Source organism: Numenius arquata, unplaced genomic scaffold (genome assembly GCF_964106895.1).
Source record: "Numenius arquata unplaced genomic scaffold, bNumArq3.hap1.1 HAP1_SCAFFOLD_40, whole genome shotgun sequence".
In the NCBI taxonomy this organism is placed as follows: Eukaryota; Metazoa; Chordata; class Aves; order Charadriiformes; family Scolopacidae; genus Numenius; species Numenius arquata.
The window spans coordinates 575,599-603,227 of record NW_027415062.1 but is presented as its reverse complement, the minus strand read 5'-3'; the positions used below and the strand labels follow the sequence as shown (position 1 = coordinate 603,227).

At 55.3% G+C, this 27,629-nt stretch overlaps 1 protein-coding gene across 1 annotated transcript; it reads right to left on the bottom strand.

The window, feature by feature from the left end:
• Nucleotides 1–675: 675 nt before the first annotated feature.
• LOC141478363 (elongin-A-like) lies at nt 676–6,223 on the bottom strand. The gene is made up of 11 exons (XM_074167446.1): nt 6,120–6,223; nt 5,605–5,791; nt 4,254–4,357; nt 3,461–3,872; nt 3,084–3,198; nt 2,561–2,710; nt 2,236–2,330; nt 1,778–1,952; nt 1,459–1,570; nt 1,022–1,170; nt 676–737 (listed from the first exon to the last, which is right to left on the bottom strand). Exons 1-11 carry the CDS (start codon nt 6,221–6,223, stop codon nt 676–678), a joined length of 1,665 nt encoding a protein of 554 aa, XP_074023547.1.
• Nucleotides 6,224–27,629: the final 21,406 nt, after the last annotated feature.

Genomic DNA, 27,629 nt, shown 5'->3' with positions numbered 1-27,629 from the left:
AAGTCAAAATCTGACTTGCTGCACAGTAAGATTTCTCCCAAAACCCCTCGGAGTTTTCTTCCGGTAGCCAGCAGAAGACAACAGGAGCAGAGAACAAGTCCCCACTGGCTCTTGCCATCCCTGCACAGCAACGTAAGCATCTGTACGAGATCTACGGTAACAGCAGAGAGAAGGGCGAGAGACGAGATTTCATGAACGTACACGAGGAGAGAGCAAAGCCTCGGGACGTGATGCACTTGCCAAAGGATCGATGAGCAGACGGGCCACCGGTCTGACCTGTCCCAGAGAGTCCAGGTACCAGCTCACGAGGAAAGAGTCCCGCGAGACCCAGTGTCCACTCAGACACAGGGATTCCTGCCAGCTCCAGGCACAGAGAGGCCGGCCCTCGTACTGCATTGCGAGGGGGGAGACTACGGGAGGAGATATGGGGCAAAATATCAAGTAAAACCATCTTATCATTTATTAAGAGGTTAAAAAGTCAATATTCTCAGGATCTTCCACTCTCCGCTGGTGCGAAGACTTGACATGTTCTCGGGAGATGCTGTACACCCTTCTTTTGACAGATGACAAAGCTGCAGCCTCCCGAGAGTCCAAAGAAAAGGGCTTTTGGGGGACCTTCTCCTCCATCAGTGCCACGCGTCCCCAAGAGGGAAAGTCCCGGGTCTGGGCTGCAGCTTATCTCTGAGAGCACCTCTTTTTGAAGTCTTTGACAGACTGTGCCATCAAGGGTGCAATTTCTGCAACAGAGAAAGAAAAAAGAAAACACAAATCAACCCCAAAGCCCCTCCCATGAAAGCAGCAGCCACAGAGGAGGGGAGCAGAGAGCAGTTCCAAGCTGCAGCCCTGGCAAAGCAGACCCAAGGCAGGCGTGAGCGTTGGAACAGCCTTTATCCTCTCCTTGGGGAGAGGAGAGAGGCCACCAACATCCCCCCTCCTGCAGAGCCGGCAGAAGCAGCAGATTCCTGCGTTTGTGAAGGAGGAGCTCAGGGAGACTCAGGGACGTTCCGGGGTTTGTACTTACTCTTCGCTGGTGGTTTCCTGGGGTCCCAGGAGGAGAAGGTGCTGGCTGAGGATGGGACAGAGCGGGCACTGCTGGTGCTGGGCCCATCACAGGACTTCTCGCTCACACGAGGGTGGCTTTCGGTGGATGCGCACAGGACTGGTTTTGTTCTGAAAAAGAGACGGGACAGGCGTTTCAGGAAAGGATTCGCTGTGGTTTGATGCAATTCTTCAGGTACAAGCCACGTGTGTTAACAGCAGCATGGCTGAGACCACACGGCACCAGCAGGGACCAGGACCTCCAGGCTTCCCAGCAAGACAGAGGCCATTACAGTTACAGGTTTCCCTGGAAAAGGGCCTCCCGAGGACACAGTGTCCCTTCCTGCCAGGACACGGCGCCTGCAGGAATGCCGAGGAGAAGAGGCCCTGAACAGCAAGCGCTCCTTGAGAAACACTCACTTGCTCTTCTCTGGCACAAGAGCTCCTCCAGTCCCAAACATCTCCTGTCTCCGTCGTACGTCCCGAGGGGCCTTTGGCGGGGAGGCCAGAAGCATGGTTTTGGCTGCTTGACCTGTAGGAGGCCAAAGGGAAACATTGCTGAGATGCAGCTGATGATAAATGGGGCTCCTCGGTTCCTGTCTTAGTAGAGAACAGAGAGTTAAGCAGCTCCTAAATTGGACCGGAGTTAAACCAGCCACTCGGGAAGACTTTCCCCACACAAAGACGTCCCCTCGGCAGCATTCCCAGAGCCCTCTCCCATCGTTCAGCCCTTCCTTACCTTTGTTGGCCTGAGCTGAGCCGATCTTCTGGGCTAACTTGAGCAGCCGCTGCTCCCGTGCCTCCTGGAGGCGGAGGTACATCTCCCGCCAGGACTCGGACTCTTTGGGCTCCTCGTTCTTAAAGTCTCGGAGACATCGGTTGCGCCAGAGCCGTTCTGTATCTTCAATGAGGACCTGAAACAAACCCACCCGTGAGCTGGGATCCCCCCGGACACCTTCACTCCCCTCTCCCTCGGCACGGGCTGGCGCCAGCGGCACTGGAACAGCAGCGAGGGCAAGGCAGCTTTGGGAGCAACGTGCAGCAAGAGAGGGGCAGATGCCGACTCCAGGAACTCCGGACTAGCAAAAGCCACCTCTGGCTGCAAAGGGCGCTGTGCTTGACTATTCATCTATCGCAGATGAGGACAGAAGGTCCCTCCCGCGTGTCACCAGCCCTTCCCCAGGCCCAGGCACTCACATGGTGACGTTCCTCGGCGCCACAAAGCTGCTCTCGGACAGTGCATCTGTCCAACGCTGGCTCCAGCCCAGGGACACCACCCGCTTCACAGATCGCTAGAGAGAAGCAAGATGCAGAGCATTTATCCTGCCCCTTCCTCACCAAGGAAAAAGGCTCGACTCCTTGAATGCAGTGGAAACCGCTGCAGCCGCTGCACAAGAGGAGGGGAAGGAGAAAGGGACCGTGGGTGCCGTAGCTCTGGTGGGTCATCAGGCACCAGTGTCTCCAAGTGCCTGCGCAGGGCTCCATTTACCACTATTTCCAGTGCTTGAGGAACGGTACTTACAGTCAATGCTGTTGGTGACGACTGGGACACACAGCTGAGAAGGAGTCCTTGGGACTCGGGCAGTTTTAAGGCCTGAAAACACGGGCGTCTTTGAATACAGCCGGCGGCCTGTGAAGCCCCCTTCGATCTCTTCAGCTGCTGAGTAAACCGCTGTGAAGTGGAAGACTCGGGGTAAGAAGGGAACAGAGCAAAGAAGAGCCCAGCCTGAGGAATGGCACAGGAGACACAAATCAGAGTCCCCCAGAAGCAACGCCAAGGGCCGAGGCTTCTCTCTGAGACCCACAACCCGGTTCAGGAAGGGCAAGGCCAAAGCCCGAGCCTCCAGAAGGGTCAGCAAAGGCTCTTCCTCGTTTCTGCCAGAGCACGTGGGAGAGAAGCCGCCGCTTGGCTGAAACCCGGGCTCTGGGCACCAAGAGGCGGGAGAGCGGACGCCAACGGGAAGATTTGAACGCAGCCACCATCCACTCCCTCTCACAAAGAGTGGCTGCAGCCCATTTCAGCCCAATTTGCCTGCCCAACATACCTCTCCTTTTCTTCTGGGAGCAGGGAACGGACTCAGCAGCAGGAAGAGGGCTGCAGCTGGCCTGGAGCGGCGGCAGGGGGATCTCCGGGAGCTTTATGTCCACATCGAGAAGTATCTGGAAAGAGACGATGGTCATGCAAGTTACATACCCGTAACATGGATATGAGGCACCTTTTCAGCATCGTAAAAGGCTGCTAAGATTATAAAAACGCTTTCTGAAGGGGAAAGCGTTTCAAAGTTGAGCAACAAGACTCGGCAGGCAAGGTTTTACAGAGCCAGCACCTCTAAGGGGAAAACAAAGAAGCCCCAGAGGGCAGAGGACCGAGAGCAGCTGGTCCCACATCCTTGGTTCACTTGCAGACCCTTCAGAACCTTACCCTCTTTGGTTTAGGAGCCTCTGGTGGCTCCTGCTCTGCCCTTTTCTCATTGCTGCGCTTGCGGCTGGGGCTTTGGCGACTGGAGCAGGAGCTGTCGACGCTGGGGTGGCACAGCAAATGGGCGCTGTGCCGTTGCTCTTCCTCCCCAGCCGACACAGAGGCTTTGACCGCTCGCTTCTTTTTCTTTTTCTGGGGCTGGTCATAGGTGAGGTACTCCTCAAAGGACATGGTGGGGGGTTTAAAGTCCTCTTCCTCTTCATCCTCCCCCAGAATGGAGGAAAAGCCTGTCGATTTTTTGGACGCGTCGGTGTATTTGCGCTTCCTCTGTGACGTCTCCAGGCTCAGCTTGGTCTTTTCCACTTTGCCTCTTTCGGAGTCCCGACTTTTTTCCTTCTCAGCTTGTTTGTTTTCTCTGAAGGGATAAAAACCCCAAAATCGTTAGATTAAAACATGGGCAGCAAGCAGATTGCATCTCTTGCTTTATTAAAGGCCCTTTGCTGGCCTTGAAAGGCCTTTGAAAGCTGTTAATCGCTTCATCAAAACGCAGATTCTTGGCAGTCGGTCCCTACGTTCACCCAAAACTGCGGCCACCAGCAGCCCAACGCTCCGTGGCCAGCAGAGGCAGGAATTTCTGCCAAAGCGAGGCACAAACCCCATCCAGAGTCAGCATGCTTGTCTCACGAGCCTTCCCAGAGCCTCCCCTTTTATTACCTCCGGTCAGAGAAGTTTCTCCTCCCCACGGCAAAACCAGAACAAAGCTTCTCCATCAAGATCACCAACCAGCTTCACTCACCTCAGTGCCTCTTGGCACAGCCGCTCCAGCTTCTGCCACGCAGCCTGGAAATTCGCCTCAAAGTCTGCGTCCGGCTCGGTCACAGCGTTCCCAAGAGGCGTCTCCTTCAGGAGAGAGCCCGGACGTCAGTTCATCTTGGCAAGACACGCGGCATCCTCACCTCTGCTCAACTTCCCACAGGGTGAATAAAGTTAACCCCCTGCCCGTCCCCGCCAGGTAGAAATAAACCCCCTCGATCTAACGGCAAAGATACCCCAAATCATAAATTATGTTTTCAGCAGCCATTGTAGCGTTTACTAGCGTTCTGTAAATCAAAGATGAGTTAACTCTGCCTTAGACAAACATTAATTGTTTGTAGCCATAACCCAAGTTAGTATTTACCATGACCGCGGGTAAGTTCGATGACAGAAGACTTCACTAATAATCGTCAGGATTATTACTTCTGATAACTAATAAACTATCAAGCTAGTAAACTAATAATCTAATAAGATATTAAACTAGTAATCTAAACTAATATTAGTTCTAATAATAATTCTAATAATGTAATGCCGATTCCGTTAGCGTCAGGAATGGCTCCGACTCTCAGGTCTCGGTCAAGGGTGAAGCTTGGTGAGGAGCTGAGGACGAGCGAGTGTCCTCCGAGGCTTCCCCCTGACACGCTCCTTGGCGCTGCCTTTTATCTCTAGAACCGCATCACAATCGCGCCTGTGAGACGGGGCTGGAGCAGGCGGCCGAGGGAACAGGCCCCATTCCCGGGGAGGCAGCTTTGCCGGGGCAAAGACTTATCCCGGGACTTGACAGACACCCGGGAAGCGGCAGAGATTTCACAGCTCTTACCCCAAGAACGTCCAGCGCGACGGGCACCTCAGGCAGCCTCTCCAGAGCTTCTGTTCACCAGAAACCACTGCCCCATCGCCATTATATTTAGGAGTTCGTTGCCATGACCAAAGTCCTTCTGGTTTGCTTTGGAAGAGCGAAACACTGATCCCAACAGTAACGGTGTGTTTTATGAACCGGAGCTGTGTGTCCAGGCTGCCACCCCGCTGCCTTGCCCCCTCCTCCCAGCGCAAATGGCCCAGGGAGCAGGAGGAGCAGCTTCCCTCACTCCTGTGGCCAGCAATGAGCTGTCACTGGGGCCAGGAGCAGGGGATTCAACATTCCGCACCCCAAAAAGCTCTGGGCTGCAGGCACAGGAACCCCCGCGGCTCTGGGGAGATGGGTGTCAGAGCAGAGCTCTCACCCGACAAGGGCAGGAGGGAGACGGGGAGGCAAATCCTGCTCTGGGGCACCTTTGAGATGCCAGGGAAGGAACTGCCCTCTGCTAACGATTTCCTAACAGCGGGCACCTCGCCAGCAGCTGGATGGAGTGCGGCGCCTGCGCTCGGGAGGAGCAGCCCCCTACACCCCCCCAGGCCCGTGGGTCGGCATCGTACTTGGTGGGGTACTCCAGCTCCCCCGTCGGACCCCGGTTCAGGCTGAACGTCTGCTCCGGTTCCCTGGCCGTGTCATCAAAGGACATGTGAGGAATGTTCCTGAACCTGGGAAGAGAGGGAGGAAGCCCAGGAAGGGGTTATTAACACACAGGGCAGCTCGTCGGTTCCCTCCCAGCCATTCCCACTACCCCCATTGCTCTCAACAATGAGAAACGGGATTTGCTCTGTCTTCTACGGGTGAAAATACCAACCGGTGCTGCCCCAAACGCTCCCCACAACAAGGGGAAGAGCCGCTGAAGAGCCAGTGCCTGGGGGCGCCCGGCTCCTCGCTCTCGGCTGCAGCCTCAGCACAGGGACCTGGAATCACCCCATTCCCACAGCACTCGGGCTCCCAACCTCCCCAGGGGAGCTGGGCTTCAGGGCGCCTCCTCACACTTCCAACAACCCCAGCCACCGGGCCACATCCCACACCCTTTCCTTCCAGAGCTCCAGGTCCTCAGACACCAAGCACAGCACAGCCTTTTGACCTCTTCCCATGTCGTACATTAACTCCTGTTAAAAACATTCCCTTATTCCCTTCCCAGCAGACCTCATCCTGCCCTCACCACCGAACCACAGCCCCAGGGAGGCCCCATCCACCTCTGCTGCCCCACCACATTCCTTCTTGTCTCCGGCTTTGGCTGCTGCTGACACTTCCAAGTGCTGAGAGAGCTGGCAGATGTTATCACTGGGCCACTCTCTATCATCTTTGAAAGGTCATGGAGAACAGGAGAGGTGCCTGAAGACTGGAGAAAGGCCAACATCACTTCAGTCTTCAAAAAGGGCAAGAAGGAGGACACCGGGAACTACAGACCACTTAGTCTCACCTCCATCCCTGGGAAGGTAATGGAGAGACTCATTCTAGATGTCTTCTCCAAACAAGTTGAAGAGCAGGGGGTTATTGGAAGTGGGCAACATGGGTTTACCAAGGGTAAATCACGTTTGACCAATCTGATAGCTTTCTACGATGCTATAACTGGTTGGCTGGATGAGGGGAGGGCAGCAGATGTCATCTACCTTGACTTCAGCAAGGCTTTTGACACTGTCTCCCGTAACATCCTCGTTGGGAAACTAAGGAAGCGTGGGCTGGATGAGGGGACAGTGAGGTGGATTGAGAACTGGCTGTGTGACAGGACCCAAAGGGTAATGATTAATGGAGCAGGTTCAAGCTGGAGGCCTCTAACCAGTGGTGTCCCCCAGGGGTCAATACTTGGTCCAGTCCTGTTCAACATATTCATCAGTGACAAGGGGCTGAGCCCCCCCCCCGGACGAGGGGACGGAGCGTATCCTCAGCAAGTTTGCTGATGATACCAAACTGGGAGGGGTGGCTGACACGCCGGAGGGCCGTGCTGCCATCCAGCGAGACCTGGACAGGCTGGAGAGCTGGGCAAGGAAGAACCTCATGAGGTTCAACAGGGAAAAGTGTAGGGTCCTGCACCTGGGGAAGAAGAATGTCAGACACCAATACAGGTTGGGTGTGGACCTGCTGGAGACAAGTTCCAAAGAGAAAGATCTGGGGGTCCTGGTAGCCAGCAAAATGACAATGAGCAAGCAGTGTGCTCTTGTGGCCAGGAAGGCCAACGGAATCCTGGGCTGCCTAGGGAAGAGTGTGGCCAGTAGGTGGAGGGAAGTCATTCTCCCCCTCTACTCTGCACTGGTGAGGCCACAACTGGAATACTGCATCCAGTTCTGGGCTCCCCAATTCAAGAGGGACAGGGAACTACTGGAAAGAGTCCAGCGAAGGGCAACGAGGATGATTCAAGGATTGGAGCATCTCCCTTGTGATGAAAGGCTCATTCACCAGGACCACCCCACAGGCCCAAAAATGGGTCATGGAGTTAACAAATTGGTAAGTCTCCGTGACACCCAGTGGGATCCTGGGGCTGGGATGGTGACATCACCAACAAAATGCAATAAATGAAGAGAGGGAAAAGCCTTTATTTTTGGCAGGTGTGCGAGGAGGGTGCAGGAGCTCGTCTCCATCTCCCAGTCGCTCTCCTTTGTCTCTCTTCTTGCCCTCCCTCCAGGAGAAGCATCCGTGTCCCCGGCCCAAAGCAGGCCATGTCCCTCCGCAGCCTTGTCCCTGTCCCTGCCGGCTCCTCTCCCTCCCATCCAGCCTGGCACCTCTGCTCTGTCTTCCTTGGGAGAGCACGCCTGGCCCTGGCCATGGCTCAGGGGTGGCAGGGGGGGCCAGGAGTCCAGGGGCTCCCGAAGGGACAGGAGAGACAGGCTGTCATCACGGGACAGTTGGTGGCTCTGGGGCTGGGGGGGCTGGCTTTCTGGGGGGTGCAGGGACGACAGGGAGCTGCCAGTGCTGAGGGGTGGCAACGATGGGAGGGAGGGCCGGGGGCCTTGGAGGTCTGGGGGGGACAAGGGGCACATGGAGCTCTCCCTGCTGGGATGGGCTGTTGTTGGCAGGGAGGGCAGGGAGCGCTCCCAGTCACCAGCACAGGCCCGCCATGCAGGGAAAAATGGCCCCGCCGGTGGGTCGGTGTCGGTGCCCGGGGCCTTTCAAACAGCCCGGGGGCTGTTTGATTCGTTTGGGTTGAAAATCAAATGAAACCACCAAGGAGCCCTGGGGCAAGGGCAATCCAGCAAGGGCAATCCTCCAGCTGCCCTCCCCCTCTGCCCCCCGCACTGGGTTGTTTTTTGAGCTCAAAGGAGGCATTTGGGGACGAAAAAGGGAGGGCTGACCTTCCGCACTCACCTCAGGGCAAGTCCCAGCACACGGAGGTCCCGGGATCCCCAGAGGAGCCGCAGGCGCTGTGGGGATGAAGTTGGTGATGCCCCGGCGTGGGCTTGTCTTTGGTCATAAAACGCGGCCTCTTCTTCTGGTGGCAAATGGCCTGCAAAATGGGCAAAAACTAACTTGAAATGTCTCAAAAAGGCAAATAAATAAGATTTTTTTGCCATGGATTTCACGCGGCTTATCAGCCCAGGTAAAGTCTGAGCACTAAACACTCAAAAAACCAATGGGAAAACGGGGTGCAAAGCCACAACTTGCAAGAAAACATGTATTATTTCTACTGTCCCAAGTGGAAAAGCACTTTCCTCCACAAAATCTATCAATGGGGCTGAAAAGGTGCAATTCCGACGCACTGAAGCCACACAGCAACCTTGCTTCCCCACCCACAAAAAATTAAAATAATATCTATTTCTGCGAACGAAATCCCTGTTTCCTGGCAAGGAACGTTTGAGCAGATGGATTTGTCGAGGAAACAAACCCCCCCAGCAGTTTTTTTACCTCGCCTTTGGCTTTTTCCTCCTCATCCCGGACTCTCTTGACCCTTTTCTGCATGAGGCGAGGTCGGGTGCAGCCAAAACGGATCTTCTTCTTGTGGCTGTAGTAATATTCAACGCACTGGGCCACGGTTTTTGTCTGGATCTATGGGGAGAAATCCAGGGATATTAAAGACTCCCTTGTCATTACAAATGAGGGCAATGATGTCTTCTCCCGCTGGGTTTTTAGCAGGAAGAAGGGTCCTAAGGACAGGATTCCAATGGGGGATTGAAAATAGGGCTTTCTGGGTTAAAAGCGTCCCCGCTAACCAGCTCCGGCCCGGTCCAACGGCTTTACCTCCTTCTGGATGAGGCGAAAATTCTTCTTATGTATGTAAAAAGCCTCTTTAAAGAGCTGCTGTTCCCGCCGGGTCCAAGTGTCTGAGCCTTGGGATAAACAGCCACGGGCAAATTATTAGAAGAGGCATTTCCCTGCCTCAAAAAGCCCCACAAATAGATTAAAACTACTATTTTCCCCACCCAAAACTCACATTTTAAAGGATAAATCCCAAAGCCAAGGGATCTGTTCTCCTCCCATTTACCTGCGTAATGGTAATCAGCCAAGGGGTGGCATTCGGGTCTCCGGGGGGGCCCAGAGCGCAGCATTTCCAGAGCTTCCTGCCAGATTTAATGGGAAAAAAAGACATCAGTTCCTTTGGCAGAGGAGGAAAAAGGGCAAAAAAAGGAAAAAGGGAAATTCCATTCTCGCAACTGTCCCAGAATCCAAACAAGCTCCAATGGATGCACCGGGACGGGCTCTGTCACCCCACCAGACCTTAACGCCGCCACGGGCAGCACCCGGCGCCTTGAGCAAAGAGATTCCGGCCCCTGGAAGAGCCAACTCAGAGCAACTCCCAGCTCAAACCAGTCACAAAGCGGGTTCTTCAGGGGGAAGCGCTGCTCCCTACCGCAACGTTGCCCCGAGCCTCGTGCAGGCAATGCAGAGCCAGCTCCGCGTTCAGCCCTCCCCCGGCTCTGCTGCTGGAAGAGGCCATCTTCAGCAGCTTTGAAACTACAAAGGCAAGAAAAAACACCAACGAGTCAGGTTTTCCTCCAAAAAGGAGAAAAGATGCCACAGGAGATGGATGGGAAATGGAGGAAGGGCAGAAAACAGACCGGAAACCAGAAAAGGCCCAGAAAAAAGGCCCATATTCCAACTATTGCCACAGGAAGAGCAGCTTTTGGAGCGGGATCTCCAGAGAGAAACTCCTCCCTGGCTGCAGATGAGCTGGGACCGCCAAAACCCCCCCCACTTTCTCATGGAAGATGCTCCCGAGAGCACCATCGGTTCTTATTTAGCCACTTTCCTCCCAAAAATTAGCCATCTCCTTCCCTCGAACGCTACGGGGCCAAGACAAGACGGGAGAGAACCCAAACGCCCTATCAAGTAACTCTGAGAAAGTGGAATTTTCCCGATTCCCCAAAGAAAAGGTTTAAGACAAACCTTTCTCCTGCGTCTCGGGGTTGGATTCAATGTCACCCCACGGCTTCCAGACAAGGGAGGCTCGCTCTTCTTCCTCCTGTCCCAAGCAGGATCTGTCCTGCAGGGCAGGGAGCTCTGCCTGAAACTGTTCCCCGACATTGATGCGGCTGAAAGGGGGAGGAAGAGGAGGGGGAGGAAGGCATGTGGGGAACGGATACGGTGCAACAAACGCTTCAAAAGAGGGAAAACGTGGTGAGTTGGGGCAAAACCGGTCCCTATTTCCCAGCAAAACATCACTCAGTCTTCCGCCACCAACTTCCACCGCCCCTTCCCACCCCCAGCGTTACCCTTCGGCCACTGGAGGCTTTTTCGGCCCCATCGGGCAGGACAATTTGGGTTTTTCCCCAAAAAAACAGTCCAACTGGTGAGTATCACTCTCCACAGCGGTAGGAAGCTGCCACAGCCACGGCCAGCGAGCGACCACCGCGTCGGAATGTTGTGTGGAACGCGGGAGGCCGGCAACGGGCTGTGATGTCAGCAAAACCAGTGCTTTACTGGGACAGCACTGGGCGTTTGGGGGGGCTTCTGGCCCATATGGGGGACCCTCCACCCAAAGACACGCTGTGGAGAAGGGGCCAAGTGACACCCATCCCCAACCCCGGTTCCCTCCTCCCGTTTTCCCAACATTAGTCCTCATTCCAATGGCTGAACGTGGATTTTTGCCTCATCCTCCATCAAAAAAACCAAAAATCCTGGATGTTCTGCCCAAGAAATCTAACAAAACCACACTGGGGATAAAACTCATTCTACAGACCGTCCTTTAACCTTCCTTGCCCTCCTCCTCCACACACACCACTCCATCCCCCACAAAATTTCCCTCTTCTCAGGGAAATCATGGCTCTGGAGATGGACCCTCCGGGTACGACTTCACCCCTGCGGCTGCCCCGGGGCAGAAGGCGGGGATTGAGCCATTTGGGGCTTTTCTAGAAGCAAAAGGAGCAAAGCGAAACCCCGGGGGCCGTTTCCATCCCTCCTCCCCCAATCCCCAGGGAAAAATCCCCTCCTTCATCTGTTTTCAGCTTTTTTAGGAGGCAAAAGCAGAGCCGGGGGCTGGGGGCTCAAATCCTCGGCTCCCAGGAACTCCAGGTGGTAAAACCAGTCAGCAGAAGCCGAGCCCAGTAGGGAAACTGGGATGAGTGGGCGGCTGCGTCCCAGACATGCCCATGGTTTGGGTCCAACCACCACCTCTTTTTAATGCTTGGATTCAGTTTTGAACCCCAAACTCGTACCATAAAAACCAGGCGGTGGCTTTAGGAGGAGCTCCAACTGCTCCCTGTCAACACCCGGGTTTCCACCGTGGTCACTGATCCCCCAGGAAGGGGGACAATGTTTGAATTTAGGAATTCTCTGGCAGAAAATGGCTCCAAATGGGTGGAGTTGCTCCATTTAAGGACAGCCGGCTGGATTCCTTTCCAGTTCTCCTGAGAACAAGAGCTGGGGAGAAGAAACCCCCCCGCCAGCTTTTGTGTGGCCAGAGAGAGAGCTCAAAGGAATAAAAGTCATTTCCCAAATCGTCTTGAAATCCTTCAAATCTCCTCCTCAAAGCCCAAGGATTTCCCCAGCTTTCCCATCCCCCTTGACACTTCCCACCTCCCCTTTTCTTTTCCTGCAGCTCCAGGTGATTAACGGGGGATGTATTTCCAATCAATTCCTCCCACGGACCCTGCAACCTTTGCCAAAGTCTCACCAAAACAAAGGCCTTTTGCCTAAATACACTCAAAGCACAAAAAATTGCCACCCACCTGCTTCCCGGCTGCTGTCGTCACCGGGACCGAGACGGGACCCACCCTCACCTCCCCCCAAAAGCATCTCGGGCTTTTGAGGGACAATTTCCATCTCCTGCTGCCTCCAGCCACAGTTTCTGGGCACAAACAAGGGCAGGAGGGGGTTTTCTGGAATCAGCCAAGTCAAAGACATCCAAACTTTGCTGGTCCATGGGGGCTGCCCAGCCAAGGAGATGTCCCTTAATTATATCGACTGGCAACTTCTATTATCATCAGAAGGTTGATCAGACTTGGTCCATAGACCCCAGCTCCAGCGTCACCACCCCAACGGGCTCCAGTCTGTGAGACTCGCACAGGCTCAGCTGAGAAAATGATGGCTCCAAAGGAAATGTAGCTCCAGGAGACAGAGCTCCACGGCCTGAGCGCAGCACTAACCAGAAGCTTTACTGACTCAACCGCTGCTTTTCTACCCAAACGCTGCTCATCTCCAGGGAGAGAAAGCTGCTTTAGCCACTTCTCCTCCAAAGCCCTCACAGGGCTAAAGCCACACAGTCAGGAGCACCCCTCTGCACAGAGACACAGCCAGCACAAAGGCAATCCTTTGGGAAATCCATCGGGACACCCATTCCAGCAGAAAAGAGAATCCTTACCAGGCTGGTGGCAAAACTCCCCACGTCTCTGGGCCAGGGGGACGTCACCAACGCGTCCGCACCTCTGAGGGTTGGGGTCCACCACAAGGCTGGTTTCCATTCTGTCACATCCTCGGAGCTAAAACTGTCGGCAGGAGATGCCTCATCCGGGGACTCGGAACCACCCGGGCACCTGACCTGCAGAACACAAGTACCTCTCAAGAGACCTTGATGTCCTGCATTAACACACCAGCCCGCTCTTGAGATCACACAACCACACAATGGTCACAGTTGGAAGGCACCTTAAAGCCCCTCCAGTCCCACCCCCTGCCCTGGGCAGGGACACCTCCCACCACACCAGGCTGCTCCAAGACCCCTCCAACCCGGCCTGGAACCCCTCCAGGGATGGGGCAGCCACAGCTTCTCGGGGCAACCTGGGCCAGGCTCTCACCACCCCCCCAGCAAACCATTTCCTCCCCACATCTCATCTCAATCTCCCCTCTTCCAGTGGAAAATCCTTCCCCCTCCTCCCACGGCTCCCCTCCCTCATCCAGAGTCCCTCCCCAGCTTTCCTAGAGCCCCTTTAGGGACTGGAAGGGCCACAAAAGGTCTCCCTGGAACCTTCCCTTCTCCAGGCTGAACCCCCAACTCTCTTAGCCTGTCCTCACAGCAGAGGGGCTCCAGCCCTCCCAGCATCTCCGTGGCCTCCTCTGGCCCACACTCCACATTGTTGGCTCCTGTGGAGCTTCTCACCCACCAACACCCCCACATCCTTCTCCTCAGGGCTGCTCTCCAGCCATTCTCCACCCAGCCTGGATTTGTACCTTGCACCTTGCACTTGGCCTGGTGGAACTTCAGGGGGGTCACAGGAGCCACCTCCATCCTGCCCATGTCCCTCTGGCTCTGGGCAGAGGGTGGAGAAGCAGGACAACTGGCGGACTCATCACACAGGACTGCGGGAGAGCTGATCCCACCTCGCTGAGGAGCTGCTGGGACCATCCCAGAGGCAAAAGGGGCTCAGTCTCTCCTGCATCTTCAGGGATAACGTTCCTCAAAGCCCAGGAAGAAACAGGGCCTGACCAGCACGGGGGAAAGGAGACCCCACGGGGCAGGGGACGGGGGGACAACGACAGGACAAACACAGTCATTCCTCGGAACAGAGCGCCTTCCTCGGCACTCTTGCTCAGAAACGTGGTTTCTGGAGGAACTGGGTGTTTCACGGAAGGTTTTTACCCTCTTCCGCCACCAGCACCTCGCGGTGGGACTCTCTCGGTGACAGGAGGTCGAGGTGACAGGGACAGTCCAGCGCAGGGAGCACTTTGGGGCCCTGAGCTCTGTGCAAAACCCCAAAACTCGCTTTTTGAAGGTTGTTGGCCCTGCTGTGAGGGAAAGTTTGAAAATAGTTTTTAAAAATGAAGCCACAAGAAATAGAACGAAAGACGTCGAGTGAAGGAAACGTCTCCTGGCGACGTTAAGCTGCAAACGGCGTTGGTGGTTTCATCCTCCTGGCTTGGTTTCCTCTTGGCAACTTCATCCTCAAAACCACCTTTTCTTCCTCAAAACCACCTTTCTCCCTCTCCCCAGGGCCAGGCTCAAAAGGAGCACCCAAGGGCCGCAGCACCCAAGGGCCGGAGATTGCTCCCACACCCAAGGGGACAGGTTTTCACAGCACAGGGCGTGGTGGCACTGCTTTGGGGGTGCTCACAGAACAGGGGGCGGGGGGGCATCGGTGACCCCCTTTTTCCCCCCATCCAGGTTCTTTGCGTGGAATCCATCTGCGTCGACCCCGCCACCATCGAGGGGAACATCAAGGTGAGACCCTGGGGGGGGGCAGAAGCGACACCGAGGTGAGAACCTTGAGGCAGGGGCCCCCCCAAAAATCGTGCCCACCCCCCCAAAAAACCCGTGCAGACACCCTCTTCCCAGCAAGTGAAGCTCAACCCACATCGAGGGGGACACGGGGGTCTCCCCTCGGGGACAGCGGGGGGGGCAGGACATGTCTGTGAGGTGGGACCAAGCAGGGACAGGCTGGGGGGGGGAACAGGGAGGGGGGTGGGAGGGGTGGGGACAGGGGCGGGGCTGAGGCCACACCCACCCAGCAGGTCAGGAAGGGGTGGCTAAGAGAAAAGGGGTGGGGCTAAGAAAGGAGGCCACACCCAGCAGGGTCACCCCAGGGAAGGGCAGGGCTAGGGGGAAGGGGGAGGGGCTCTGGGAGGCCACGCCCACAGACTCAGGGAGGAGGTGGAGCTAAAGGACAAGGCCACGCCCACCAGTGGGAGTCACCCCTAGAAGGGTGGGGGTAGGAAAAAGGGGTGGGGCTTAGGGAGGTCACACCCACCACTCACACAAGGGAGGGGCTGGGCTATGGGCAGGGGCGGAGCCACAGGGAAGGGGTGGGGCGATGGGAGGTCACACCCATAGGGAACACCCTGGGGGGCGGTGCTAAGGGAACAAGCCACACCCCCAAGGGCTACTACAGGCAGGGACAGAGGGGCGTGGCTAAGGGGGAAGGGGTGGAACTGAAGGGAAGGGGCGTGGCTAAGGGAGGAAGCCACACCCTCAGGTGAGACAGGGACACAAAGGGGTGGAGCCAGGGGAAACAAGCCACGCCCACAGGGCCTCCTGCAAGAGGCAGGGCTAAGGCAGTGAGCCCCGCCCACAAGAGCTGGAAGGCCACACCCACAAAGGGGTGAGGCTAAGGGGGAAGGCCACACCCACAAAGGGGTGGGGCTAACAGGGCCAAGACACAGCCCCAGCAGCCCCCATCATTTCAAGGGAGGGCCTGGCCAGGGGTTGCCCCACCCCATGGCAGTGCCCACCCTGTCTGCCCCCAAAAAAGGGGACAACCTCCCCAAAAAGGGGACAACCTCCCCAAAAAGGGGACTGTCCCCTCCCCGGGTGTGCCTCCCAAAACAGGGTCACCACCCTCAAAAAGGGGGCTGCCCCCCCCCAAGCGCTGTTGCCTCCCGGGGAACCAGGGTACGAGGGGGAGGCAGTGAACACCCACAGGTAAGGGAGGAGCCCAAAAAAAAACCCCCAAAAGAGGGGACAGATCTCATTAAACCCCCCTGAAATTGGGGGGGTGGTAGATTTTGGGGAACCTCCCCATTTTGCCAATGGGAAGTTCCCATTTTGCCCCATAGAATGTTGACATCAGCCGCCCCCCTTGCCAAAGCCCTGGTCACCGTCCCCAAGCATTATTGGGGGTGGGGGGCATTAATTTTGGGGGCTTCCAGGGGGGTCCATCAGGGTGATGGGGGTGATCTCCAGGTACCTACGAGGGGGATGAGGAGGGTGTGTGTGTGAGGTGGTGACCCGCTACCCTCCAGCACCTTTTCGGGGGTACCTGCACCCCCTCGGCCCATGACAGACCCCTCCATTCACTTGGTTTGGGTGTGTGGGTGTGTGTGTGTGGGGGGGAGGTGTGTTTGTCAGTGGTTTTCAGGTGTTTTTTCTCTGCAGTGCAGTATAAACGGCCCGGACGGGGCGGGCGCTGCTCTGTGCGCACCGGGAATGGGAAGGGGGGGGGGGGGGGGCACCACAAAAACACCCATTTTCCCAACCCCCTCACCCCAAAAACCACTAATTCTCTCACCCCCCACCCCAAAACACACTTCCTCACCCAAAAAGACCCCTCTCCCAACTCTTCCATCCCCCAAAAAACCCTCTCCCACCCCAAACTCCCCTCTCTCCCAACCCAGACAGCCCAAAACCCCCCACATTCTCCCACCCCCACCAAAAAAATCTCTCCCAAACCCCCCCACCCCCAAAGAACACCCCTCCTCCCAAACCTGCACCCCCAAAACTCCTCCCATCCCAAACTCCCCTTACCAGCTCAAAAAACCCAACCCTAAACCCCCACTCTCCCAAACCCTTCTCCCAAACCCCCACTAACCCACCCTCAACACCCCCCATCCCAAAAGACCCTCTCCCACCCCAAACCCCAGCTCACTTCTTCTTCACAAGCTCTTCCCTCTTCCATCACTAGCTTCTTGATAGCCCCAAAAACCTCCTGTCACTCCCTGGAAGGGAAGGGCTCTGGTGGTGCCTTGCGAGGGGCGGGGTCAGCACAGGTGCTTTAAATCTCTTCTTTTGGTAAAACTGGCTATTTGGGGGAGTTTTTATTTTGTTTCTAATAATTCAAGCCAAGCGGTGCGGCCATTTTGTGGCCCTGAGGGGAAAGGGGGCAGGGGCGCCTTTCCCGCCTTTTTCACCACCTGAGGGGAGCCCTCGCAGGAGAGAGGGGGTGGGGCAAGTGCAGCCGCTGGCCCAATGGCGGCTTGAAGAGGGGACGGTGGGCGGGATGAGAGCGTTGGGCGGGCCAATGGGCAGCGGTGTTTTCCAGGGTGGGCGGTGCCGCCGTGAGCGCATGGGCAGAAGGGGAGGGCGCGCAGGCGGCTCCCTAAGGGCAGCTGGTGTGGGCGGTGCTGCCGGGGGGTTTTAAGGGGTCCCGGGGGGGTTTGTGGCCTCTGTAGAAGAGGGGAAAAGGGAGGAAGGGATGTGGGAGAGGGCAATGGGGATGATCTCGTCGTGGTTTGAGCTCGCCGGGTGCTTCTTTTTCCTCAGAAGGGCTGTGAGAAATGTCCCCGAGGAAGCGCTGCAGAGTGTCGGGTGTCTCTCAGGTGAGGGGCTGCCCCCCCTCCGTGTCCACTCTCCCCTTTCTCACCCTTTTCATTCCGCATTTTCCCCATAGGAGCCACCACTTCCCCCCTTCCCCAAGCTTATTGCCCCGATATCCAGGCAATTCCCTCCCCTTTTTCCCCATAGATATCTTGAAGGAAGTCATTTGGGAATACAGAGATGCCTACTGGGAGATGGTCAGGCGGGTGGGCAGGACCCTGCAGCAGGTGAGGGGGGAGGCAAAGAGGGGCGTGTGGGGGGTATTTTCTGGGGTTTAAGGCCCCCTGTTAGATTAACCCTTTGTGCCTTACAGGTCTTTTGGCTGCAGCTGGTGGAGATGGACACCAAACACCACATTGACATCCTCACCAGTGACCTGTCCCCCACCAAAGGGGTGATCCTGTGCTAGTGTGGGTCTTTTTTCCCTGGGAGGGGGAGGAATTTTGGGAGGCAAGCAGACCCCGTTAGAGCTTCCCCCTCCCTGTTCAGGGGGACTCCTCTGCTGTCCCCCCTCAAGCCCCAGGGACACCCAGACGGCCAAGCTGGGGCTCCTCATGGTCATCCTCAGCTTCATCTTCATGAAGGGCAACTTGCCCGAAGATGGTGAGGCCTCCCCCCAAATCCCCCCAGCCATATCCTGCTTCCCACTGGTGCCCCTCCCCCCTATTGACACCACCTTTTTTCCAGGTGCTGTCTGGAAATTTCTTTGCTGGCTCTGGCTGCAGACAGGATAGAACATAATGGGGGATGGGGCTCGTTAGTGCTGCCCCTCGTTAATCCTGTTGTTCCCAGGGAGTGACAGGAGGTTTTTGGGGATATCAAGAAGCTGGTGATGAACAAGGGAAGAGTTTGTGCAGCAGAAGTGAGTTGGGGTTTGGGGTGGGAGAGGGTCTTTTGGGATGGGGGGTGTTGAGGGTGGTTTTGGGGAGGTTAGCGAGGGGGGTTTGGGAGAGGGGGGCTTTGGGGTTGGGTTTTTTAGACCTGGTAAGGGGAGTTTGTGATGGGAGGGGATTTGGGGGTGCAGGGTTGGGAGGAGGGATGTTCTTTGGGGGTGGGAGGTTTGGGAGAGGGTTTTTTGGGGGCAGGGGTGCGAGAATGGGTGGTTTTGGAAGGGGTGGGAGAAGGGATGAATTTAAGGTGGGAGAGGGTGTGTTTTTTGGGGTCCCCCCCCTTGCCAACCCACGGTGTGCACAGAGTAGCACCAGCCCCAACCGGGCTGTTGATACTGCACTGAAGAGAAAAAATACCTAAAAAACACTGCCACCCCCTCCCCCCACCCCGGTGACTGTCACTGGGTCAGGGAGCGCAGGCACCCCCCAAAATGTGCTGGGGGGAGGGGGTCAGGGCTGCTGGAGCCCCTCTGCTGTGAGGACAGGCTGAGAGAGTTGGGGGGGTTGAGCCCAGAGAAGGGAAGGCTCCGGGGAGACCTTTCTGCCCCTTCCAGTCCCTAAAGGGTGGGGCTCCAGGAAAGCTGGGGGGGGACTCTGGATGAGGGAGGGGAGCCGTGGGAGGAGGGGAAAGGGTTTGCCACTGGAAGAGGGGAGATTGAGATGAGATGTGGGGAGGAAATGGTTTGCTGGGGGGGTGGTGAGAGCCTGGCCCAGGTTGCCCCGAGAAGCTGTGGCTGCCCCATCCCTGGAGGGGTTCCAGGCCGGGTTGGAGGGGTCTTGGAGCAGCCTGGTGTGGTGGGAGGTGTCCCTGCCCAGGGCAGGGGGTGGGACTGGAGGGGCTTTAAGGTGCCTTCCAACTGTGACCATTGTGTGGTTGTGTGATCTCAAGAGCGTGCTGGTGTGTTAATGCAGGACATCAAGGTCTCTTGAGAGGTACTTGTGTTCTGCAGGTCAGGTGCCCGGGTGGTTCCGAGTCCCCGGATGAGGCAGCTCCTGCCGACAGTTTTAGCTCCGAGGATGTGACAGAATGGAAACCAGCCTTGTGGTGGACCCCAACCCTCAGAGGTGCGGACGCGTTGGTGACGTCCCCCTGGCCCAGAGACGCGGGGAGTTTTGCCACCAGCCTGGTAAGGATTCTCTTTTCTGCTGGAATGGGTGTCCCGATGGATTTCCCAAAGGATTGCCTTTGTGCTGGCTGTGTCTCTGTGCAGAGGGGTGCTCCTGACTGTGTGGCTTTAGCCCTGTGAGGGCTTTGGAGGAGAAGTGGCTAAAGCAGCTTTCTCTCCCTGGAGATGAGCAGCGTTTGGGTAGAAAAGCAGCGGTTGAGTCAGTAAAGCTTCTGGTTAGTGCTGCGCTCAGGCCGTGGAGCTCTGTCTCCTGGAGCTACATTTCCTTTGGAGCCATCATTTTCTCAGCTGAGCCTGTGCGAGTCTCACAGACTGGAGCCCGTTGGGGTGGTGACGGTGGAGCTGGGGTCGATGGACCAAGTCTGATCAACCTTCTGATGATAATAGAAGTTGCCAGTCGATATAATTAAGGGACATCTCCTTGGCTGGGCAGCCCCCATGGACCAGCAATTTTGGATGTATTTGACATGGCTGATGGCAGAAAACCCCCTCCTGCCCTTGTTTGTGCCCAGAAACTGTGGCTGGAGGCAGCAGGAGATGGAAATTGTCCCTCAAAAGCCCGAGATGCTTTTGGGGGGAGGTGAGGGTGGGTCCCGTCTCGGTCCCGGTGACGACAGCAGCCGGGAAGCAGGTGGGTGGCAATTTTTTGTGCTTTGAGTGTATTTAGGCAAAAGGCCTTTGTTTTGGTGAGACTTTGGCAAAGGTTGCAGGGGCCGTGGGATTGATTGGAAATACGTCCCCTGTTAATCACCTGGAGCTGCAGGAAAAGAAAAGGGGAGGTGGGAAGTGTCAAGGGGGATGCAAAAGCTGGGGAAATCCTTGGGCTTTGAGGAGGAGATTTGAAGGATTTCAAGACAATTTGGGAAATGACTTTTATTCCTTTGAGCTCTCTCTCTGGCCACACAAAAGCTGGCGGGGGGGTTTCTTCTCCCCAGCTCTTGTTCTCAGGAGAACTGGAAAGGAATCCAGCCGGCTGTCCTTAAATGGAGCAACTCCACCCATTTGGAGCCATTTTCTGCCAGAGAATTCCTAAATTCAAACATTGTCCCCCTTCCTGGGGGATCAATGACCACGGTGGAAACCCGGGTGTTGACAGGGAGCAGTTGGAGCTCCTCCTAAAGCCACCGCCTGGTTTTTATGGTACGAGTTTGGGGTTCAAAACTGAATCCAATCATTAAAAAGAGGTGGTGGTTGGACCCAAACCATGGGCATGTCTGGGACGCAGCCGCCCACTCATCCCAGTTTCCCTACTGGGCTCGGCTTCTGCTGACTGGTTTTACCACCTGGAGTTCCTGGGAGCCGAGGATTTGAGCCCCCAGGCCCCGGCTCTGCTTTTGCCTCCTAAAAAAGCTGAAAACAGATGAAGGAGGGGATTTTTCCCTGGGGATTGGGGGAGGAGGGATGGAAATGGCCCCCAGGGTTTCGCTTTGCTCCTTTTGCTTCTAGAAAAGCCCCAAATGGCTCAATCCCCGCCTTCTGCCCTGGGGCAGCCGCAGGGGTGAAGTGGTAGCCGGAGGGTCCATCTCCAGAGCCATGATTTCCTTCAGAAGAGGGAAATTTTGTGGGGGATGTAGTGGTGTGTGACAAGGAGGAGGGCAAGGAAGGTTAAAGGACGGTCTGTAGAATGAGTTTTATCCCTAGTGTGGTTTTGTTAGATTTTTTGGGCAGAACATCCAGGATTTCTGTTTTTTTTTGATGGAGGATGAGGCAAAAATCCACGTTCAGCCATTGGAATGAGGGCAAACGCTGGGAAAACGGGAGGAGGGAACTGGGGTTGGGGATGAGTGTCACTTGGCCCCTTCTCCACAGCGTGTTTTTGGGTGGAGGGTACCCCATATTGGCCAGAAACGCCCCAAAATGCCAAGTGCTGTCCCAGTAAAGCACTGGTTTTGCTGACGTCACAGGGCGTTGCCGGCCTCCCGCGTTCCACACAACATTCCGACGCGGTGGTCGCTCGCTGGCCGTGGCTGTGGCAGCTTCCTACCACTGTGGAGAGTGATACTCACCAGTTGGACTGTTTTTTTGGGGGAAAAACCCAAATTTTCCTGCCCAATGGGGCCCAAAAAGCCTCCAGTGGCCGAAGGGTAACGCTGGGGGTGGGAAGGGGCGGTGGAAGTTGGTGGCGGAAGACTGAGTGATGTTTTGCTGGGAAACAGGGACCAGTTTTGCCCCAACTCATCACGTTTTCCCTCTTCTAAAGCGTTTGTTGCACCGTATCCATTCCCGACGTGCCTTCCTCACCCTCCTCTTCCTCCTTTCAGCCGCATCAATGTCGGGGACCAGTTTCAGGCGGAGCTGCCTGCCCTGCGGGACAGATCCCTCTTGGGACAGGAGGAAGAAGAGCGAGCCTCCGTTGTCTGGAAGCCGTGGGGTGACATTGAATCCAACCCCGAGATGCAGGAGAAAGGTTTGTCTTAAACCTTTTCTTTGGGGAAAGGGGCAAATTCCACCTTCTCAGAGTTACTTGATAGGGCGTTTGGGTTCTCTCCCGTCTTGTCTTGGCCGCGTAGCGTTGGAGGGAAGGAGATGGCTCGTTTTTGGGAGGAAAGTGGCTAGATAAGAGCCGATGGTGCTCTCGGGAGCATCTTCCATGAGAAAGGGGGGGTTTTGGCGGCCCCACCTCATCTGCAGCCAGGGAGGAGTTTCTCTCTGGAGATCCCGCTCCAAAAGCTGCTCTTCCTGTGGCAGTAGTTGGAATATGGGCCTTTTTTCTGGGCCTTTTCTGGTTTCCGGTCTGTTTTCTGCCCTTCCTCCATTTCCCATCCATCTCCTGTGGCATCTTTTCTCCTTTTTGGAAGAAAACCTGACTCGTTGGTGTTTTTTCTTGCCTTTGTAGTTTCAAAGCTGCTGAAGATGGCCTCTTCCAGCGGCAGAGCCGGGGCAGGGCTGAACGCGGAGCTGGCTCTGCATTGCCTGCACGAGGCTCGGGGCAACGTTGCGGTAGGGAGCAGCGCTTCCCCCTGAAGAACCCGCTTTGTGACTGGTTTGAGCTGGGAGTTGCTCTGAGTTGGCTCTTCCAGGGGCCGGAATCTCTTTGCTCAAGGCGCCGGGTGCTGCCCGTGGCGGCGTTAAGGTCTGGTGGGGTGACAGAGCCCGTCCCGGTGCATCCATTGGAGCTTGTTTGGATTCTGGGACAGTTGGGAGAATGGGATTTCCCTTTTTCCTTTTTTTTGCCCCTTTTCCTCCTCTGCCAAAGGAATTGAAGTCTTTTTTTCCCATTAAATCTGGCAGGAAGCTCTGGAAATGCTGCGCTCTGGGCCCCCCCGGAGACCCGAATGCCACCCCTTGGCTGATTACCATTACGCAGGTAAATGGGAGGAGAACAGATCCCTTTGCTATTGGAATTGTTCTTTAAAATGTGGGGTTTGGGTGGGGAAAATAGTAGTTTTAATCCATTTGTGGGGCTTTTTGAGGCAGGGAAATGCCTCTTCTAATAATTTGCCTGTGGCTGTTTATCCCAAGGCTCAGACACCCGGACCCAGCGGGAACAGCAGTTATTTAAAGAGGCGTTTTATGTTCACAAGAAGAATTTTCGCCTCATCCAGAAGGAGGTAAAGACGTTGGACCAGGTCGGAGCTGGTTAGCGGGGACGCTTTTAACCCAGAAAGCCCTATTTTCAATCCCCCGTTGGAATCCTGTCCTTAGGACCCTTCTTCCTTCTATAAACCCAGCGGGAGAAGACATCGTTTGCCCTCATTTGTAATGACAAGAGAGTATTTAATATCCCTGGATTTCTCCCCATAGATCCAGACGAAAACTGTGGCCCAGTGTGTTGAATATTACTACAGCCACAAGAAGAAGTTCCGTTTTGGCTGCACCCGACCTCGCCTCATGCAGAAAAGGTCCAAGAGATGCCGGGATGAGGACGAAAAAGCCAAAGGCGAGGTAAAAATGCTGCTGGGGGGGTTTGTTTCCTCGACGAATCCATCTGCTCAAACGTTCCTTGCCAGGAAAGAGGGATTTGCTTCACGGAAATAGCTATTATTTGAATTTTTGTTGGGCGGGGGAACGGGGTGGCTGTGTGGCTTCAGTGCGTCAGAATTGCACCTTTTCAGCCCCTTTGATAGATTTTGTGGAGGAAAGTGCTTTTCCGCTTGGGAGTGTACAAATAATACAGTTTTTCTTGCAAGTTGTGGCTTTGCACCCCGTTTTCCCATTGGTTTTTTTGGCTGTTTAGTGCTCAGACTTTACCTGGGCTGATAAACCACGTGAAATCCATGGCCAAAAAATCTTATTTTTCTGCCTTTTTGAGCCATTTCAAGTTATTTTGTCCCTCGTTTGCAGGCCGTCTGCCACCAGAAGAAGAGGCCACGTGTGACACCCAAAAACAAGCCCACACTGGGGCATCACCACCTGCACCCCCACAGCACCTGCGGCTCCTCCGGGGATCCCGGGACCTCCCTGTGCTGGGACTTGCCCTGAGGTGAGTGCGGAAGGTCAGCCCTCCCTTTTTCTTCCCAAAACACCTACTTTGGACTCAAAAAAACACCGTGTGGGGGGCCAGATAGGAAGGGCAGCTGGAGGATTGCCTTTGTCCCAGGGCCTCTTGGTGGTTTTATTTGACTTTCAACCCCCAACGTTCTGTCTTTTTGGAGTCGGGGAGACCTTCCCCGGAGCCGTGAGGTTCAGAGCGGCCCCTCCTTGTGCAAAACCCTCAGGTTTCCCGTTTTTGCCCAGGACAAACTCAAGTTCCATTGAGTTTTGTGGCCCGAGGCTTGCCCACTCCAGTCCCTCACAGCCAGCAAAATGCCTCCAGTTTTAATTTCACCTCATTTGAAGTGATCAACCAATTAATTCTCACATTATAACCCCCACCGATCCATCTTGTTTAACCACCGACATCCAGAACGGTGTCGTTTTGTGGCCAAACAGACCAGTAATTCACACGAGTAGGAAATAACGAATCTGAGTCTAATGGATTTCTAGAGAAAGGACTTAAAAATCCTTTTTTTTCCTCATTTCCAGAGTATTTGAGAAGATCCCGACGAGAAACACCCCGATGAGGCTCCATCCCCCCCGGGCTGTTTGAAAGGCCCCGGGCACCGACACCGACCCACCGGCGGGGCCATTTTTCCCTGCATGGCGGGCCTGTGCTGGTGACTGGGAGCGCTCCCTGCCCTCCCTGCCAACAACAGCCCATCCCAGCAGGGAGAGCTCCATGTGCCCCTTGTCCCCCCCAGACCTCCAAGGCCCCCGGCCCTCCCTCCCATCGTTGCCACCCCTCAGCACTGGCAGCTCCCTGTCGTCCCTGCACCCCCCAGAAAGCCAGCCCCCCCAGCCCCAGAGCCACCAACTGTCCCGTGATGACAGCCTGTCTCTCCTGTCCCTTCGGGAGCCCCTGGACTCCTGGCCCCCCCTGCCACCCCTGAGCCATGGCCAGGGCCAGGCGTGCTCTCCCAAGGAAGACAGAGCAGAGGTGCCAGGCTGGATGGGAGGGAGAGGAGCCGGCAGGGACAGGGACAAGGCTGCGGAGGGACATGGCCTGCTTTGGGCCGGGGACACGGATGCTTCTCCTGGAGGGAGGGCAAGAAGAGAGACAAAGGAGAGCGACTGGGAGATGGAGACGAGCTCCTGCACCCTCCTCGCACACCTGCCAAAAATAAAGGCTTTTCCCTCTCTTCATTTATTGCATTTTGTTGGTGATGTCACCATCCCAGCCCCAGGATCCTGAGGCGCGGAACAGACTCTACAACTCGCAGAGAGTTATAAATCAGACATGTTTATTGCGGCGCCGGGTGCAAGGGGGATCGCTCCTCTAAACTTGCACACTGGCTCGTAAAACAAGCATCTATTTATGATAAAAAGCATACATATTCATTAGTGTGGGTGGGGTTATCATAATTAATTCTAAGAAAAGGCGTTACTATTCTATTTATTTCTAGGAACTCATTATCATAAGTCTCCTCCCCTTGCCCCATGCCTACTGTCGCCCGGTGGTCGTGGGCTGGGGTCTTCTGGAGGAAGGCTCATAGTCTTCTTCACCGTGTACTTTTACCTTTGGCTTAGAATGCTGGGCTGGCTGGACCTCAAACCGCGGGACTGGTCCCGACCAGATGGACACTGCACCCAGACAGTTGGGTTCCTCCTTAGGGTGCAGGCTGTTCCTGCTATCCTATACACAAGGCCAGCTCCTTATCTTGGAATGCTGGGCTCCTGGGCTCCGAGGTGTGCTCTTTGCCAAGCTGTACTAAATCTACACTAACGACCTTGTCATCTTGTCATCTCGTACAGAATCCTAGTGCAATAAATATAATTACTGCGACAAAGAGCTGCTTAAGCCATATAAAATTAGGTAACCATGATGTAAGCTTTTCCCAGAGCTTAGTAAAACCTAGGGAAGCACCACCTCGGGCCACTTGGTGTCAGACCTTTGCGTGTTCTCAAATTTTCTGGATATCGGTTTCCATCTTACCTGACTCATCGACATAAGTGCAGCAGCTTGTGTGGGTCAGAGCACAGACTCCTCCTACATCAGCTGTTATTATATCTAGGGCCATTCTGCTTTGTATGACCGTGCCCTTCAGGGATTCTAGTTCCTTGCCCAAACGGGAAAGGGCATCAGCAGTTGAGTTTGCTATTATTTCCATTTCCGCCGAAATATTTACTATGGCCCGTTCCGGTTGGTACACACCTAGTGAAGGAAGCAGAACTCTGACAAAACTGTAAAATCCGGTGTTACATCTAAGTAAAGGGTTGGAGATTGTTCGTCGATTGAATTGTCTCCAAACGCCCCGTACAATACCTCTCGTACCATCTCTGTGGAACATTTGCAATGGAGGAGCTAGATAACCCATAGTGCAGTCTCCTGTCCGATGTCGTGGCAGCTGTTTCCAGCCTTTAAATCTCCGCAGAGCCACCAATACCCCTCCGGTAGGTTACAGGTAGCATTTATAGCCGGGGAAGTATCGGCAGCGCTTCTGACGTACAAGTATTGTGCCCGCTTCTGTTCTCCTTCTCCCGGAGAAGCTTTTGTAGAGTTTATTGGCTTGTCAACACTAGTTATGTTCCCTTTGACCAAAGCTGTTGTGGGCCAGTTGCCGAGGTCCGTACGGCTAAATTGCCCTGGTGATGCTCCCGCAGGGTTGTAACTTATGTACGGCACAGAGCGGTTTGCTAATGCTAAAGTGTAGGTTACTTGCTCTAATGAAGAGCTTTCCGTCCGACAGGAGTGTGAGGATTTAAGCATTTCATACGGATTTATGTCTGTCCAGTTGCTTACAGGAACTCCAAAAAGTGGGGAATCAAAGTCATCAGCTTGCTCACGTATCCAACAGTCACTAACATTGGTATATTTTACAACACTCTTTACAAGGGATGCGTAAGCATTCGCGTTAATGGATGCAGCCACAGCACAGTAAGGCTACAAGAGTCCAGATTTCTGTCTTTGGAGATGAAGTTTTAAAGGTCCGGTAGGCGTCGACTCCTGTCGTGGTTTAGGTTTAGGTACTTGCTCCACTCTGGTATGATGTGTCCATGAGGCTTGTTCTTCAATCTTGGCTGCCGTGTGAGAAGTCAGCAGCACCTGGAACGGACCTTCCTATTTCGGCTTTAAAGGTGAATCTGAAAGAGATCTAATGTACACATAATAGATGATTCATAGATTGGTCCAGGCCGGAAGGGACCTCCAAAGGTCATCTAGTCCGACCTCCCCGCAGTCAGCAGGGGCACCCCCAACTAGACCAGGTTGCCCAGGGCCCCGTCGAGCCTCACCTTGAATGTCTCCAGGGAAGGGGCCTCAACCACCTCCCTGGGCAACCTGTTCCAGTGCTCCACCACCCTCATGGTAGAGAACTTTTTCCTGATATCCAATCTAAATCTCCCCTTCTCCAACTTAAAACCATTGCCCCTCGTCCTGTCACTGCCGGCCTTTGTAAACAGACCCTCCCCAGCCTTCCTGTAGCCCCCCCTCAGGTACTACATGTACCCGGCATTGCTCTGACCCAGGGGCAGCACCTTGCGATTCTGACACCGTTGGGTGTCCCAGCACCCAGCGAGGGGGCGCAGCGTGGGAGAAACCAGCGTCACTCTGCAGCTCCTCCGTCCTTCCAGGGTGCCAGGAGGAAAAAGAAACCGTAACTGGTACAGGGCTGAGCGTAGCTACGTGCTGCCTCTTCTCGAGAGAAACGGGGCGCTGGTTTCAAAGAGAAGGTGC

Excerpts from the sequence above, each read along its gene's own strand:
- LOC141478363 (XM_074167446.1), bottom strand. The coding sequence starts at position 6,223 with ATGGGAAGAGGTCAAAAGGCTGTGCTGTGCTTGGTGTCTGAGGACCTG. Across the intron at positions 5,792-6,119 it reads TGGCTGGGGTTGTTGGAAGT|GTTCAGGAACATTCCTCACA; the intron begins GTGAGGAGGCGC and ends CTCTCTTCCCAG. Across the intron at positions 4,358-5,604 it reads CGCACTCCATCCAGCTGCTG|GAGACGCCTCTTGGGAACGC; the intron begins GCGAGGTGCCCG and ends TCTCTCCTGAAG.